Genomic DNA, 18,954 nt, shown 5'->3' with positions numbered 1-18,954 from the left:
TGTTGCAGAACCAGTTAGGTTCCAGATTGATTTTAGATGGAATAAGGGGAGCCTATAGTTGAATTTCCATGAGTTCAGATAGGTCTATAGGATTGTAATAATTTATTATTGGGAACTCAGATTGTGCATCCTACATTTTTTTCACATCCAAAAAAAAAAAACAGTAAAAGATATGGGAGACTTCAAATTATATTTTTTTCAGAACAGAACAATTTAAGCAACACAGTATTTCACCACAAGACAACCCCATATATCAATAGCTACCATAATTTCCCTTTCCTTGAAATAGTTGCGTATACCTTCATATACAATAATATCAAACATAACAAAATGGAATAAAATCATTAAAGAAAATGAAATTATTACAGGACATTCAAAACCAAATAACAGAAAATCGAAAATTGTTACCATATTACCTCATTATTTATAAAAGATTTGTTTATACTATCACACATAAAATCCAATTAGATAAAACATGATGTAACCAATGGAAACAGAAGAACAAAACATGGTAGCACTTCAAAGCAAGATGATATTAAATTAGCATTGGTTATTATAATGTGTTGTGTTCTTAAATATAGCTGTTCATAGCATCACAAATAATAAAATGCAACAACCCAGGATAAAATCATTACAACTAATCAATGGGAACATTATAAGTGTCCAAAGCAATGTAATGGGGAATCATGATTACCATAAACACTTATGTACTCTTATCGGTTCTTACACTAGGGAGAGTATACAGTATTTGTTCATGTGAGTTTGATTGATTTCACATATGAATAAGGTCTCAAGTTGCATCCATTTATTTATAAATATCTCATTGTGATCATTCTTTATAGCTGAGTAGTACTCCATTGAATTAAAATACCACAGATTTTTATCCATTCCTCAGTTTACAGACACTTAGGTTGTTTCCAAGATCCGGCTGCTATAAAATTTGTGCTAGTATAAAAATGGATGTACATATGTCACTGAGGTATGGTGCTTTCAGTTCTTCTGGGAATAGGCCTAGAAGTGAATATCTGGATCAAGTATGACTTCCTGTCTCAGTTTTTTGAGAAATCTCCATACTGACCCCAAAATGGTTTCACCAGTTTAAACTCCCATGAACAGTGCAGGAGAGTTCCATTTTCACCACAGCCTCTCCAGCATTTGTTGTTGGTAATTTTCTTGATCCTGGCCATTCTTTCTGGAGTGAGATGGAATCACAGTGTGGTTTTAATTTGCATTTCTCTAATGAGTAAACATAATGAACATGTTTTCATGTATTTATTTGCCAATTGTATTTCTTCATCTGAGAATTGTGTATTCATCTCAAATGCTATTTTTAGATTAGATCTTTGAATTTTGGGAGTCTGATTTTTTTTAATTCTTTATATGTTTTATACAGAAATCCTTTGTCTGAGGCATGATTCACTAAGATATTTTCCCAGTTTGTGATTTCTTTTTTTTTTTTTCACTATGCTGGAGATTTCTTTTGACATGCACAAACTTTTTAATAAGATGTGATCCCAGTTATTGATTCTGGGAAATATTACCCATGTGGTTTGATTACTGTTCATGAATTCTCTACCTGCTCCTATGTCTTCAAGAATTGTACCCTATTTATCTTCCAACAGATTTAATGTTTCTGTTATACTATTCATATCTTGGATCCACTTATATTTTAGCTTAGTACATGGTGATAGACATGGGTCTATTTTTAATTTTTTGGCCTATGGTGAGCCAGTTTTTCAAGCACAATTGATTAAAGAGACTGTCGTTCTTCCAGTGAACATGTTTGGCCCCTTTATCAAATATAAGATGGTTGAGTTTGTTTGTAGTTGTGGTTGGATTTTCTAATTTTTCCATTGATCTTCAGAACTGTTTTTATTCCAATACAATGTTGATTTTATTATAATTTCTTAGCAGTATAAGTTCTACTCTGTAATTGTGATGCCTCCTGCCTTTCCTTTGCTGTTTAGAATTATCTTTGCTATTCTAGGTTTATTCTATAATTTTAAGACTGATTTCTCTAGATCTATGAGGTATGTTGATGCTATGTTCTTTGGGATTGCAGTGAATCTCTATAACAGTTTTGAAAGAAAGGCCATTTTCAAAATATATATTCTTAATATGCATGAACAAGAGATGTCTTTCCATTTTCAGAGATTCTCTTCGATGTATTTTTCAGGATAATAATTTTCCTTATTTAGATTTTTTTTACTTCTTTTCTAAGATTAATTCCAAATTATTTCATTTTTGGGGTGGTAGTGTGAAGGTTGTGGCTTCCCCTATTTCTCTCTCAATAATTTTCTTGTTAGTGTATAGGAATGCTATTGATTTTTGAGTATTGACATTGTATCCAGCTACTTCGCTGAATTTATTCTATCTAGGAGACTTCCAATGGAATTTTGAGGGTCTTCTATGTAAAGTACCATGTCATCTGCAAACAATAATAATTTATCTTCCTCTTTTCCTGTCTTTATGCCTTTAATTTCTGTCTATTATCTCACTGCTCTGGCTAGTATTTCCAGTACTATTTTGAATAGGATCAGTAATGAGGGGCATCCTTGTCTTGTGCCTTATTTTAAGGTAAAGGCCTTCAGCTTTTGACCATTTAATATGATGCTAGCTGTTGGTTTGTCATAGATGACCTTTATCATATTGAGGTAAAGATCATCTATTCCAATTTTCTGTAAAGTTCTTTTCATGAATGGAAGTTGCACCTTATGAAAAGCTTCTTCTGCATCAATAGAAATGCTCATGTGATTCTTACCTTTGGTTTTATTGATATGGTGGATTACATTGATTGATTTACATATGGTGAAACATCCCAGCATGCCGTGATGAATCACACTTGGTTGTGGTATATCATCTTGGTGATTTGCTGCATCCTGTTTGCCAATATTTTATTGAGGATTTTTGCATCTGTGTTCATTAGGGAGGTTGGCCTGTAGTTCTCTTTTTTTGTTGGGTCTTTCTGAGGTTTTGCAACTAGAATAATATTTGCTTCCAGGAATGTTTAAGGAAGAATTGCTTTCCTTTCGATTTCATTGAAGTGTTTGAGGAGTGCTGGCATTAAACTTCTTTGTATTTCTTATAGAATTCCACAGTGAATCCAGCTGGGCCTAGGCTCTTCTTTGTACCTAAGGAGAATTATTATATTTTCAATTTCATTAACAGAGATTGAGTTATTTAGTGGTTTTACATCTTCTTGATCAAGCTTTAGTACTTCATATGTTTCTAGCAATCTCTCCATTGCTTCTGTGTTATTAAACCAATGAAAATAGACAATTTTAAAATAGGTGTTGATGATCTTCTGTATTTCACAAGAATCTGTTGTGATTTTGTCATTTGCGTTCCTTATTTCATGAATTTGAGCTTTTTATTTCCTTTTTTAAATAGTGAGGTGCTTATCAATTTTATGTATTCTTTCACAGAACCAACTGTTTCATTCATTGATTCTTTGGATTGTGGTCTTAGTCTCTATAGCATTAATTTCTGCTCTGATTTTTATAATTTCCTCCCTTCTTTCGACTTTGGGCTCCAGTTGCTCTTGTCTTTCTAGATATTTGAGGTGTACCATCAGGTTGTTTATTTGTATTCATTATGTTGTGGGAAGTCAGTGCAATAAATTTTCCTCTGAGGACTGCTTTATTGCATCCCACACATTCCAGTAAATTGTATCTGTATGTTTGTTTGCTTTTAGGTATTTTTAATCTTTTCTTTAATTTCCATTGTGACACATGGATTGTTCAACAGCGTGTTATTTAATTTCCATGTGTTTGTGTGATTTTTGCAGTTTCTTTGATCATTAGTTACTAGATTTATGGCACTATGATCTTATAATATGCATGAGATAATTTCAACATTTTGCATTTATTTAAAAATGTTCTGTGGCTTAGTATATGATCTATTTTAGAGAATATCCCATGTAATGCTGAGAAGAATATGTATTCTGATATTGTTGTGAGGAACCCTCTATATGTGTCCATCAGCTTCATTAGTTTACAGGTGTGATTCAGTTCTGTCATTTCTTTGCTGACTTATGTCTGGTTGATCTGTCTCTTGGTGTCCATGGTGTGTGAAGTTCTCCTGTTAGAATTGTGTTATTGCCTCTTTGATTTTTCATTTCTATATATACCTTCTTTGGATAACTGTGTGTCCTGGAATTTGGTGCATATATATTTAAGATAGTTATCTCTTCCTCTTGAATTTTTCCACAAAACAGTATGTAGTGACTTCTTTATGTCTTAGAATCATTCCTGATTTGAAATTCACATTGTCTGCAAACAAAATTGCTACCCTTGTTTTTTTCTCACTTTCTGTTGCATGATGCATTGTTTTCCATCCTTTGATTTTCTGTCTGTGAATTTCATTTTGGGTTAGATGTGTTTCTTGTAGACAGCATGTGATTGGTCATTGTTTCTTGATCCATTGTACCAGTCTGTTTCTTTTAATTGGTGAATTGAGCTCACTCACATTAATGTTTTTTTTTTTTTTTTTTTTTTTTTTTTTTTTTTTTTTTTTATCGGTACCAGGGATCGAACTCATGACTGCCTGCTTGCAAGGCAGGTGCTTATGCCACTGAGCTAAATCCCCAGCCCCCTTGACTATCTCTTTTTTTTTTCATTTTTTTTTTCACATTAATGTTTATAACTGTTATATATTGGTTTACTGTTGACATGTTATCTTTCCATACTGGTTAATTGTATGGCTTGCTTAGTATTTTTATTCTGTGAGTATCTTAACTGTCTTTCAGTATTCTTTGAAGGGTTGGCTTGGTGGTCATAAATTTCTTTAGATGTTCTTTGTCATGAAAGTTAAAGATGCAACAGCAGGATATAACATGTCAATAGACTTGCAAGTCAATTGTCATAAAAATGACTGTCTCTGTGAGTGTATCCTTTTTGGCAATTAAGGTACACAGAGGCCTGACAGCATAGGCTACAAAGGCTAGGTTCAGGTGACAGGAAGCACCATGTAGGTTCCTAACCCATGTGTTTCTTGATCATGCAACACAGAATTTAATGGCCTAATATCCATAGAGAATCTCTCAACAGTTTTCAAAACCAAGCTATTGATATAGCTGGGCTTCTCCACATGAGAAAAGTCACATGGGACATTAGCTAACTAAAGAACTTTGTCATGTCTGAAAAATGTCACCTTTTACCCTTTCCCATCTGTTGTAGTCAGGGTTTGCAAGGAAAGAGATTTAATATGCAACTTACAATTGATAAGATTATATTAAAATATTTACTCCCAAAAAGTCAGATTTAGAGAGGTGTAGATCTGTCCACATACTAGATACCTAAAGAATCCAGCTGAGAATCTGAATCCTATGACAATATACTTCTTAAGTCCTGCTGAACACCTAGAGCCCATGGCAAGGACCACAACAAGTTTTCCTGGAGACCTAGAGGAACTGCCAATGTTCATGCAAGTCTCTAGCAAGGTTGTGTACTAGGAAGAGTCAAAGTTCAGTCTGTGAAAAGTCTGTGCACTTGGGAACAGCCTGTGTGCCATCAGGCTGAGTGATCAGTACTGGAGCCAAGACAAAAAGCTCAAGTTGAGGGCCAGAGATCTGAAAAAGAAAACAGTAGCCATGCACAGTATTAGTGATGTCCTGAGATCCTACTCCTCTGGTGATGATGTCTGTGTTCATATCTGGAAAACTGTAATACCAGCTTCTCCATGAGTATCAACAGCCCAGCATGTTCCCCTCCATTTCTCCTTTGACGGTGTTTGCAACAACCTTTCAATGGATGCTCTATGTCCAAAGCCATGGTACCTCAGTTCACTGGGTGATCCAAGTTGACATTACTAAGTGGGCCACACCACCAAAGCAGATCTTTAGACACTTAAATTTCAAAACAGACTTTATTGGGTGCCAAGGATTGATCTCAGTGGCATAAGCATCTGCTTAGCAAGGTCAGGGTCATGAGTTTGATCCTCTGTACAAAAAAAAAGGACATTATGTAACTCCATGTCTTAAAATAGTCATCTGGTCTACCTCACATAAACAACAGTGAGAAAACCTGAGGTGAATTCAACTGTAATAATCAGGAACACATATCTCCAGAGAGTTTTCTTCTCATGTTCCTTGACAAACCTCTCATGGGAACTATGTGGTCTCTTTCCTGTGTGTGTGTGTGTGTGTGTGTGTGTGTGTGTGTGTGTGTGTTTGTGCTACACTCTGCTTAACTGTTGGCATTTGCATCAAACTGTAGACAAGGTCATTGATTGTATCAGGTAATTTTAAAATCTTTTTGAAGGAAAGTAGAAAAAACAAGCAGTTATATACATTTGTACACATAAGTCTCACTGCAGTACACTGACAGCACTGAACACAGGAGAGAATGTCATGAGGCTGGTGGTATGTACATTACCACCTCAATAAGGTCACAGTGGTTATAGATGCTGGAGGTAAAAAGTGGAAACACTTTAACAACCAAAACAGTTGAAAAAATACTGAATATACATTTAACATACCAAATCTAAACTGGGCCTGATGGCATGTGTGTGTAAGCCACGTACTTGAGAGGCTGAGGCAGGTGAATTGTTTGAGAACCCTCTGGGGTATAAATTGATCTTAAAGCCAACCTGAACTTCATAGCAAGATGTTGCCTCCAAAAGAAAAACAGTTCAATCTAATAAACATAGTGCAATCGTGAGGGCCTTGTTACATTAGCATGACTATCATGCTTATGTCATGCTTATCACACTATGAAAAGCTAATTTAGAGCTTATTTCAAAATAATATCATATCATTTACTAAACAGAGTACACTGATGGGTATTTGTTTTTCATCATTGGCATTTGGTAGTGATGTAGCAGTGCTTGCTGCTGCTCTCCACAGAAAAGTGACTATTGCTGCAGTAAACAGGAATATGCATGAATCACTGCAATGGGTCCTTAGATCTTTGAGTATGAGACCCATTAAAGGAAGCACTGCACTTAGTGGACTTACTATGTTTAATCATTTGAATACTTTGAACACTGACTTCAGTAGTGGCTGAAGTACTTGTTTACATTTCCACCAACAAAGTTAAATAGTTTGTTTTCTCCTGCCGTCTTATGAGTATTCATTTGATCTTGTGGTGATTTGTCTCTGCAATGAGATGGTATATTGATTTGCATTTCTCTATTGTGCATAAATGCTCAATAGTTCTTCAGGTATTTCTTGACAATTTGTACCTCTTCTTAAAAGTGTGTATTCATTTCACATTTCTATTGGATTTACATGTTAGCTCTCAGGGGGAACATGCAATCTTCTCCTATCCTGTAGATTATTTCTTCATCCTTTTTAAATTTGATTTGGTTTTTTTTGTTTTGTTTTGTTTTTTGGCTTCTACATTTGTGCATAAGTATTAAAATTTTATATAATCCTTTTTGCTTGTTTTGTTGCCCTATCTTATTTTCTACAAAAAGCACCAGCAATAGCATTGAGTAAAAAAGTTTTGTTAATGCCTCTACTTTCAGAACAGAGAATGTCTGGCTCATTTATGTTTCACTATGCTTTACTCTAATACAAGTATATTTAAGACTGCTGCACAAATTACCATAAAAAGCACATTTCCTGAGCCAAAAAATCATGATTTGCATTTTGCTTCAGTATTCCCATCCTACATTTATATTCTTGACCTAAACTTACCTGTTTCCTTAAACATCAAATGCAGGTATAAAAAAAACTGCCACACACTGCTAGATCATATAGCAAAATTGCCTCCCAAAGTCAGCTTCAAAGCCCTGATCATCTAATCTCATCCTCTACTGATGGTGGGAATAAAGGAATCACACTTAGCCTAGGGCTTTATACGTAAGTCCTTACTAGTGCAATTATTTAAGTAAACGATAATCAATAATTGCATACTTTTTGTTAGTTTTTATCAAGTAACAAGAAATATAAAAGTGACTATTGTAATGTATTCAATATAAGAATCAACTGGTTAAAATGACAACTTCCCCAATGATGCTCAGCATAGTCAGTGCGTAAACAAATGTGCTTCCCAAGTGATGTTAGGGGATAAGTGCTGAGTGGCCAAGTGATAAAAGTATGATCCTAAAGATTCATCCATATATTTCTCAAAGGAAGGTTGGGACTCATGGCCTGGGATATCTTAAATTTGCTCATAAAAATCTGAATCAAAAGCAGAGTTGGTGCATATCTACTATTCCAGCCCTCAAAAGGCTGAGAGAGGAGGGCTTTTATGAAGTCAACAAAATTGTAGGCACCATAGTGATATACATAGTGAAAGCCTGTCTCAATAACACAAAACTAAACTAAACAACGTAGAACAAAACATCACAGCTGAATGGAGACTGAATTCTTCAAAGCTTAATTCCATGTCTTGGTGATTAATTTTATGTATAGATACATTTTTTGAAAAAGCAATTTGGATGATAGATTGCAGCTCACAGCCAAATGGGAGCAGTGCTTTTTGTGCTGAGTCACCGGAAGTATCCCTGTGCACTGTCTCTAAAGCAGAGCTCACAGTGGGAGCCTGTAGGACCAGCATCCACAAAGCAAAGGGGTAGACAAATATCACATGAATCACTTGGATAAATTACAGATGATATCTTTTCAAATCTCATTTAGGCCACTACGTCCTTTGTTCTTAATATACTTAAGCAGCATTCAAATAAATTTGAATTTATTTTCACACAACAAAACATAAATAACAACAAATATGGTACATAAATAATAACTCAAATGAAAATGGAAAACTGTATGTAAACAATGTATAAACATTGAAACAAGGCACACATAGCAAATTATAGCTCAGTGTCACCAAGTGATCCCCTTTCGCTCAGAAAGAAGAAATATATCTTGGGAGGCTGATGCAGGAGAACTGCCTTCAGTTGGAGGCCAGCCTCAGTTACAGAGCTGTCGGAAATAGAGAGAAAGACCCTGACTGCAAAACTCCACAAAAAAATGCAACTTGAAAATTGACTGCATAAAACACCATTGCTTTCTTTTAAAAATTATATATCGATACAATGTAGTAACATGCCAAGAACTTTCAACATGTTCTGATGTAGAATGTTGATACTTTTCTTAATATACAGAAAACACATTCATGTTTGTGTATTTATCTCAGTGGCATAAACACCTGCCTAGTAAGTATGAGCTAATGAGTCCAATCCCTGGTACAAAAAAAAAATAAAGATTCAAATTCCTACTTCATGACACTGGCATATAATTAGAGAAAATCAAAATTAGATCTCAATCATGGAACACAGAAATCATGGGTTAACAGGTATGTAATACTTATTATTGACAGAGCTGGTATTGTTCATCTCAAGTAAGAAATCAGAAGCCAACTTGAACTTCATGCTTACCCTAAGAACTACTTGATTTTCAGTAAAGATCCTCTCATTTGTAAATCCTGCTCTTGACACCCTGTATCATGCCAATCACTTGCACATCCTTTCCATGCTGCTCTGATCCACACTACACAGAAAACCCTTCATGCCTAACAATGGATATCCCTGAAGCATAACTTCTATTTAGGGCTTCTATTTTACACCACTTAGTAAAGTCCATTGCAAAGAATTTCTATATATAAACAATGTGTATTATCAGCCAAACTGATAAATCAGCTGTTATTTCAGTGATGACACCCATATTCCTTTCCATTCAGAAGGCTATCATGTGCATGTGTCCATGAAAATGCATAAATTTTGGAATTTTTCAATGAACGTTTAACAGGCAGGTGATTCAGGAATTTGTCCTTTGCAAGCATACTTTACCCTGCCCTTGGTAACACTTTCATATCTGCTTCATTTTTCTCAGAATTCAAAAATACATGGCTGTTCTCACAAACAGTCTGTGAGCAGAGCTGTCACCTAAATAATTATGTTCAAAATTCTTTTGCATTGTCATGTATGATACAAAGTTCACCAGGTATTTGGGAAGCCTTCCTCCACTGAGGCACATCACTACACATCTTTGAATACTCAGTACCTTTGCCAACACCTGTGATAGGATGGAAACACAAGAACATCCTATAATTTAGGAGATCACTCTAAATACAACAAAGCACAAGTTTAAGGACAGAAGTTGTGGCTATGAGGCCCTGTATCACAGACATTTATAAACATCAGACCCTCCAGGTCTGCTTTTCACAGCAATGAGGGCAGAGACCTTCCTCAGTACTTTTGCAGCAGCTACAAAATGCATCAGAGTCAGGGTTTCCCCAAGCTCCTTCCCTCACTGAGCTTGTGGAGGTGCCAGGGCAGCAGAGAATTCCAAAGATGATACTGGAATCTGCTGCTGTCAAAGAGAAGATAGAGTCACTCTTTCCACCAGAAAGAGGCAAAATGTACAATGGATGACCCACAGCCAATGCTGGAGGACCTCAGGGGCTGAAGCAAACTAAGTACCTGAAGATCGAGACACTGGAACTGGTTCTAACCACTTGTAACTGGTTTAGGCCTTTTGCCCTATTTCTGGGCTCCCATCCACAACCTGAGCATTCTGCAGCTTGAAGATCTCCAAGGTTCTTTCCTAATCAGGCCACATGACATTGAAACCACTAAATGAGATCCAGCAAACATTCTGCTCCAGCACTGTGCTCACAACAGGTCAATAATGCCCTGATACAGGAAAGACTTAAGAGACCGCCTGTCATGGCCCACCTGGTTGGACAGTTCATATAGCCCACCTCTTCATCTGTGCTTGAATCTTGCTCCTCTTCCCTCCTTCTGAGTCAAGAATAAACAGGGAAAGGAACCCCTCCCTGCAAGAGAGGATCCCAAATGATAGACTGTAGTGCAGACTTCTGGACCTGGCTGTCTTCTTCAGTGCTGATATCCACAGAGGAGTGCTTGTACCAAAGAGATTTACCTCAGGTTTTTTATTTCCAAATCCATTTGATTTCAAGGCTAAAAAGAAAAAGTCAAACTAAATTTCACAACATGTCAATCAGGGACAACAATGGTAAATACATTACACACTGTCATCCCCAGATCATTCCCCCAAAGTGCAAGACATTTGTGTTCAATTTTCCAAACAATACTGAGCTGAGTTAGTCAAATAATGTTGGCAGTGAGACAGGGCTTGGTCCTCCAAGGATCCCATGCAGAAGCCCAGATACCTTCAACTATAGGGAAGGCAGACACTTCCTGCTAAGCGTCAGACTTCAGGACAAAAGATTAAGTAAATGTATTAATATTGTAAGGATTGGTATTTGAAATGGTTCTCTAGCACCCTGAGGAAATCAGCAGTTACCATTCAACTAAAGCCTGATATTTCAATAGTTCCTATCATCCTGGTGAAGTCATGAGTCACCTTCTGAACCCCTTAATTGAAGAGTCACTACTGCATAAAAATGCCTACTTTCTGTGTGACAGGCTTCCCCATTTGATCCCAATTTAATCACTTTTACCTGAACTATTAATTTTATTGGCTCCCATATTTCTATCCTATCATATGCATATCTGCCTTGTGAGCTCCCAGTATTCCCACCTTAAATCCATCTCCCAAAATTATTTTACTCAATAGAAGTCCCTAGAAAAGACAGTCTTTGGCAACCCACTCAGGACCCCTTCTCTCTCTCAGACAGCTTTCTTTCTCCCAATAAACATATTCTACTCTTAAATTCTGTTGTTCCTAAAATTTATGCTTTACTTTTAGAGAGCACAAACTCATACCAGACATAGTAGATCAGGAGTTACTTTCCCTTGTAGCAACACCATTATAAATTTTTATCTTTAGTGAACTCAGATAAATGAGTAGTAGTTTGTGTTCTATAAAGCTGATCTCACTTCTTCAGGGATACTCTCACTGAAGGCCTTTATGCCTGCATTTAAGTGCTGCTTCTGTTTTCTGAAAGTGAATTGATCTGTAATTTTGATTATGGTATCTACAATTTATTAAGGATGTGAGTCAAAATATTTCTTGTGAATGGTTACCTCCAGCCATGGAGGAAGACACATAGCAAAACTTCTTTATGTTTATTTCATCATTCAAACTGAGGGAGGACCTCCTGCTTGTAGTTCAACATGGTGGAAGGCCCAATCAGGGATGCTAACCATATGGCCGCTTCCTCTTCTTCCCTGATTACAACCTCCTCATTCCTTTCCCAAGGGCTTGAAGAAAATTCCTATCAGCTCCTCACATGACAGAAATGTCTGCTCCAATCTCCACATCCAGGCAAAAGTCACTTATACCCCTAACCGCATAGTAAGAACAAAACAAAACAAAACACAACAAAACAAAAAACCTTGATTTTTTTGGGCTCCTCCTCACATTCCTTAAATAGAAAGGCCACTTTTACTTTTTCTTATTTTCTGCATCTCTATTGCACCAGAAAATGCTAACAGTACTGATTCTTGTCTATGTATGTAGCTAATTTATCTCCTCAGTAATTCATCTGATCAATGCCATGAATATATAATTGAAGTTAATGTAGTGGACTGTTGCTTCACTCCATCAGTGTCAATGCAGTGAGTTTAAGCCTAAGATAAAAATAAATCTTCATATAAACTTCAATGCAGAAAAAGCTTCAAAATATAAACAGGGTCCAACAGATGTACAGTCTTCTTTCAATAACATAATAGAAGGCTTCTACACAAAGGCAAAAATACACAGTTCGTGTATCTTAAAATCGTTGAAGCAGCCAGTAATGTAGAAATTTTTCTGAGCAATTTTAGTTGAACGTTCACTTTTATATGAGATAACCTACTCCCATAGCAATATCTAGTTCTTGCTAAATTATACACTAAAACCAATTATTTTACATTTATAATGACTGATATTTACAGCTTTATACATTGCCAGAAATACAACCACTGTGAGTTGAATTGATCACTTAAAACTGCATGAAAAGGGAAAAGCATTCAGACAAACCATAAAGATATTTATGTTAATTTGGTTCATGTTGATGATAGAGGGGAATGAAACTCCTGACCTACTATATGTCTGGTATGAGTTTGTGTTCTCTAAAATAGAAGAATAATGTTTAGAATGATGGAGTTTAAGAATGGAATATATTTATTGAGAGAAATAAAGCTTCTGTCTGAGAGACAGAAGGGGTCCTGAGTGGGTTGTCAAAGACTCTGTATTTATTGAGTAGAAACAGGAGGTTAGATGGGTCAAAAGAGGGGAACACTGGAAATTTGCAAGGTGAGCATAAGGCGGGATAGAGCTGTGTTCAACCATTAGGGTCAATTGCTCAGGTAAAAGTGATTCAATTAGGAACAAATGGGGGAGCATGTCACATAATAAGTGGGATTCCTTAACAGCAGGGACTCTTCCTGTAGGGGTTTGGGGTGGCGACTGTTGACTTCTTCAGGGTGATACAGAACTATTTGGACAATTGGTTCTTAGCACTTGATTGTATTTCTGTTGGCATTTGTCTTGAGATTTGGCCCAAAGCAGGAGGTGATTGTCTCTTCCAAGGCTATAAGCAATCTGAATTTAGCCTCTTGCTCCTTTGAAGTCCCAGCCCTGTTGTTACAGGCAGCTGAGTTAGGTAGAAACATATAGGCAGTGAGACAGGACTAGGTCCTAGAAATGACCAATGCAAAAGCCCAGATACCTTGCAACCATGGGGGAGACGGATACCTCCTATTGTGGGTTAGGACTCAAGACAAAACATCAAGCAAATGTTTCCCTATCCTAAGGGCTGAGCCAGTGCTGACAGACAGGCTTGGACTGGTTCTGTTCTGGCTGCTGCCCCAGTCTCAGCCCCACTCCAGATCTCATTATTCTGTTGGCCCCTGCATCAAATAAACTTTTTTTTTTTAGAAAATATCTGGTGGATAATAGCACAAGGAATCCAAAGGGAATTTATAATTATCTCTTAACTGTAGCTGTTAAACATCCAGAAGATTAATACCATACAGTACAGGACAAGCAGTAAACTTAATATAGAACATTAAATGGAAGTGTTATTTTCTATTAACCATGGGTGTTTTAACATTTGAGCACTGAAAAAATTTGTGACATATTTTTGACTGCTCACTATTACATTACATAAATTTTTGTTAAAAATTATTTGACTTTGTATTGGCCTGATCTAAATCACCAGGCTGGAACAGGAGAAAAAGGCATAAGACATCTAGATATGAAAGGAAACATTTGTCATCATAAACAATCACAATTTTATATTTGAAGGCATGAATATACCATCAGATCAGCAACAATGAATTGTCTTAGTAATATGAACTTTACTTGAACTTTTTCCCATGGGACTAAAGAGTTTATTTGGACCTCCCATCAGTGAACCTGACCTGGTTAAAGTACCTGGTTGTTCATGTGTAAATACCATATAGTCTCCCTGGTGAGAGAAATGGTAAGAGTATATAAGAGTGTGTGGTAATCCTGCTCCCACATTACATTGCTTTGGAGCCTTATAATATTCCCATTCATTACTCAGAATGGTTTCATCCTGGGTTGTTTGATTTTATTATCTATGATTATTTGAACAGCAATTTTGAAGAAAACAAGACATTATAATAGCTAGTGCTGATTTAATATTATCTTGTTTTGAAGTGCTATCATGCTTTTATTCTTCTGTTTCCTTGGTTCTATCTTGTTGCATCTTATTGGATTGTATTATGTGTGGTAGTATAAACAAATATTTTATGGACAATGAGATAATATAGTAACCATTGTTCATTTTGTGTTATTTCATTCCAAATAATCTGTAATACTTTCTTGCTCTTTAATGGTTTTACAATATTTTGTTATGTTTGATACTATTGTGTATGAAGATATACTCAACTACTTCAAGGAAAGAGACACTAAGTTAGCTACAGATATGTCAGGTTGTATTGTGTTGTAATACTGTGTTGCTTAAACTGTTGTGCTCCAATCTCATACATTAAGTCCTCTTTTATTTTAATCTCCTTAAAATTAAAATAAATTTTTTTAAAAAGTTACCAGGTGTCCACTTTCTTGTTTATCAATTGGAGTGCTGTTTAATGTTGCCTCACCCCAAGGGATTTTGTTTACCCAATTTTAGCATCATTTTGACCAGCTGGCAACTTAGGTGGAAGCATGTCTTTTAAATCTGTTACCCAAATAAACCTTTATTACATGATCTGAAAATATAAATGTTGAGGGAAAAAGTTGTTGAGCTCAAGTAAAAAGAAAAAGCTGCTAACAGAGCAGACAATTGGACAAATGGACAACAGATACATAAACTGACAATCATCTTATAAAATTAGAATGTGCTCAAATATATTTGGCCAACTTGAACTATAATAAATAGAGTAGAGTGAACATTCTTATAGATCAATTAATAGAGATCTCTTGAAATAAGAATACCAGAAAAGGAACCTAATTGATGGTTAACCTGAGGTAGCTCAGAAAGTTAAAAAGAAGGAACACAAATATTAGTTAATCTTTAAGGTCCAGCCTGTTCCCAAAGCAGCAGTAAAGATGAGCCCAGCAGGTGCATGTGTGTAATCAACATGGCTGCTGGCATCCATGTGGCCTGCCAAAAGGCTGCAATGCCTGAGACCCAGTATGGTGGGCAGGCAGAGAAAATGGCAATGCAGGGGAAGGAGAAAAAGAACCCTCAGATGGGACAGACAGCTAGAGCAGGGGTATTGAGAAGTCAGAGCCTGGTGAGAAATGCTAGGGGAAGGATGAGAGACACTAGGGGGAGGATTGTAGACCCTTGGGAGTGAAGGAGGAGGAGCAGATTACGCATGGGGTATAGAAACCTTTGGCTGAGAACGCAGTGGGATTTGGTATGAGCGATATGGGGAGAAGCTGTAAAGACAGAAGCTGCATCATAGGTGAGGGAAAGGGGAGAGATCCTGGTGGAGCAGAGCGAGCCAGGAGTACATGGGCCATCACAAAAGACAGAGTGAGAGAAAACCACGCCCTTAAAGTGAAGAAGGCCTAAAGATGAAAGGTTTTGGCCAACTTATCACCACTGTGACAAAAGCATAGATAAAAGATCAGCTTTTTGGTTGTTGTAGCCTTTTAGAGGCCAAAAGCACCAAGGTTATGAACCAGGCATCGCAGAGGTGTGTTTTCTGGAGGACAGGAAGTGGTCCCCATGACTGAATTATAAGGGAGCTGAGAGAACAATTTCACCTCAGGGACTAAGAGCTGTAGCTCCCCCAAGGAACTTGGAAGCTGTGCTCGGTCACACACAACATAAGAGATCATAATCTATTTTGAAAGTGTGACAGGCAAACTCCCAACACCCATTCTTCTTCGCAGGTAACCAAAGAGAGCAGGGCGGGGTCCCAGCACATAAAAATCTCCATGTTACCTCCAGCTGTGTGGCCTAAGATGTGTGGAAACTAGTAACCCTGTTTGGGGATGGCAGGATGTGTTTTCTGTCACAAGCTTGCTGAGGAATAGAAACAAACAAACAAACAAACAAAAAAAGAAGGTACCTCACCCATGTTCAGTGAGTAAGGTTGCTGTTGCATGCATATTAGCAGTGGCAAGTAAACCATCCAGGAAGAAGAAACTGTTGGTTTTAAGGCAAAGGGACTCAAAATGAGAGGGATTCCCAGGAGACACTCAATCTGCCTTAGGGAACCAAATGATAGCATTTTTGGCATTTTAAAAGAGAGAATACACAGTAAAAATGTCACATAGGGGCATATGTATAGTTTACCTTTGCGGTGGTACTTAAAGGTGGCATTGCTGATGTGCAAGTAGCTGATTGGGACTCTTTTCTTGCCACAGGTAAGTTGCAAAGGAGAGGGGAAAGTGACCTCAAGGTAAATATAACCTGGTCTCACCTCCCAGTGCTGAAATGTCTCATCTAGAGCAAAATCCTGTCAATTTATTTCTCTCAAAAAAATATATTCTGCTCTTTCCTCCATTGTTCCTAATTATTCATTCTTCAATTTTAGAGAACCTAAATTCATACCCAATGTAGTAGGTTAGGAGTTGCATTCCACTATATCACTGTCTGACTGCTTTTATTTCTAACTAACTCAGCTGCCCATAACATTAAGAATTGTTTATCAACTTCTCTTAGCATAATTGTAGCAAATAAAATGTACTTAATGGATGTAGTGAAATATATGATTAAAATGAAAAAATAATTATCGCGGTTTCTCTATCTAGCATCACCAAATATTTTCAGGTTTCAAGTAAGTGAAAAAATAAAAACTAAAAACAACTCTCAGCAAATACCCATGGTATAGGAGACAGTATATCATTCATTGTATTTACCAAGTTATCTGTAGATATTTTGTAGAACACAAAAGAAAAATTGAGCCACTGAATGAACAACTGTCAATTTCAATAATTGTGCTCGTAGCACTACATGGTTGAAAACTGTAGAAATTTTTATTTTTCATACCAGGGATTGAACTCATGACCTTGTGCTTACCTGGCTGGTCCTTGAACCACTGAGCTCAATCCCCAGCCTGAACAACCTTAGATTCTAAATACAACTATTACCACTCTTTAATTTGCCACTGACAGATTTAATTGAAAAATTTGTTCATCTACATCTTCACAAATGAAATTATTTTCTTTCCTTGCATTTTAAATCTCTTCTTTTTAGGTACTGGGGATCAAACTGACAACCTGGCTCTTGCCATGCAGGTACTTTTGCCTGCTGAGCTAAAACCCAGGCCCCCTATTAAATAATATTTTCTTAAATGTATAAATATCACTTTATCCATTCAAATAGTATTGTGATTTTACTATAGGAGGCCAAGTAGACAGAAATTGATATACATTAAGAGAGGAAATGGAACCTCAAAGGAATCAATGTAAAAAACTAAATACAGGGGCTGGGGATTTAGCTCAGCGGCATAAGCGCCTGCCTTGCAAGCAGGCAGTCGTGAGTTCGATCCCCGGTACCGATACAAAGGAAAAAGACAAAAAAAAAAAAAACAAAAAAAAAAAACTAAATACAACAATCCCTGCTAGAGGCACAGCTGAAGAAAGCCAGACCTGAAGGTGAAGATGCAGTGACCAGGTCTACATGCCTCTTAAAGAGAAAAACAATAGCTTGAAATGTACTACAGTTACCACCACCTTCCCCAGGAAGTCCAGGTAGGCATCTATTACCATACTCAATGAACAGAACACCTGGGCTATTGTTCCCACAAAGTTCCTTGGCTCTTTCTGCATACCTTTTCTGGGTGACTTGCTGCCCTTCTGAATAATATTAGTTAAGCAGCTACACACTTATAGGTAGATTGTAGTTTGAGACCCACACTGTACTCACATTCTAACTTTGCTGTATAAATGACCCCTGATAAGTGATCTGTGAGCTAAACACTGAAGACCCCTCCTGCAAAGGCAGGGCTATTCTGCCGTTTTTTCCAAGAAAACTTTTTGAACTTCTTTTGATTTGTGACTTCATTCTTCAATGCTGTGAGCCAACCAACTTGCTGAATTTGCCATCAAATCAGGTAGGATTATATTTCTCCTATTTCAACTTGAATATCAAACATCCGCTAAAGCCCATGATTCAAAGCTTTGATTTCAAGCTGCTTATTTGCTCTGAGTTTGACATTTCCATGAACTTTTGGACCTCCTGTCTAGTAGACTGCAGATGTATTGAAGGAAGGAGGTCACTATTGTGATGTAGCACAATAGGTCCCATTCATAACTGTATTTTTCACTGCCTCATGGGTCACACTTCAGGACCAGCTTTTCTCTGCAACATCATTCCATAATTCTCATTTTAGTTAAGTCAACTTTCATTCAGCTCTAATATTTTTGTTTTCCTTTAATAGTCTTTCTCTGTTCCTCAGTTTTTATATTTTTTCATTTTTGTTTTTTTGTTTTTAAAGACATAGTCCCACTTTGTAGTTCTGGCTGACCTTGCACTCACTACCTAGGGTATTCTGTCCTTGAATACATGGCCATTCTCCTATTTCAGCCTCTTTAATGCCGGGTAAAGAGGTGGGTATCATAACACATGGTGTTTGTCTTTTTCTTCCCTCCTTTTCACTATGATTCTTTCCTTAAGGTGACACTGTATTTAATCTAGGTTTTTGCTTGTGTCAGTAAACCTTTCTGGA

The 18,954-nt window shown here is 36.8% G+C and overlaps 1 protein-coding gene across 14 annotated transcripts in view; it reads right to left on the bottom strand.

Annotated features, from left to right (window-relative positions):
- Positions 1-18,954, bottom strand: part of LOC134476164 (uncharacterized) — a 70,814-nt gene that overhangs the window by 28,019 nt on the left and 23,841 nt on the right. For 4 of the 14 annotated variants that reach the window (XR_010047719.1, XR_010047723.1, XR_010047720.1 and 1 more), the window contains 2 exons: positions 10,653-10,872; positions 174-5,569 (listed from right to left, as the gene is read on the bottom strand). The exons of 2 other annotated variants lie outside the window; for them this stretch is intronic. Coding sequence is in view for 7 of the 12 variants with exons in the window: in XM_063249413.1 (XP_063105483.1) it covers positions 5,524-5,569; positions 10,653-10,872 (266 nt within the window). In the remaining 5 variants the exon portion in view is untranslated. Of the gene's footprint in view, positions 1-173; positions 5,570-8,622; positions 8,873-10,652; positions 10,873-18,954 lie in introns of those variants that run through there. 8 more of the 14 variants (XR_010047721.1, XM_063249411.1, XM_063249412.1 and 5 more) reach the window with 5 other exon arrangements.

The sequence above is a fragment of the Cavia porcellus genome, unplaced genomic scaffold (assembly GCF_034190915.1).
Source record: "Cavia porcellus strain 051 isolate PalLab524CR breed Dunkin Hartley unplaced genomic scaffold, mCavPor4.1 scaffold_5, whole genome shotgun sequence".
NCBI classification, from domain to species: Eukaryota; Metazoa; Chordata; class Mammalia; order Rodentia; family Caviidae; genus Cavia; species Cavia porcellus.
Note: the sequence above shows the minus strand (reverse complement) of the source record. Positions and strands in the feature narration are given on the sequence as shown.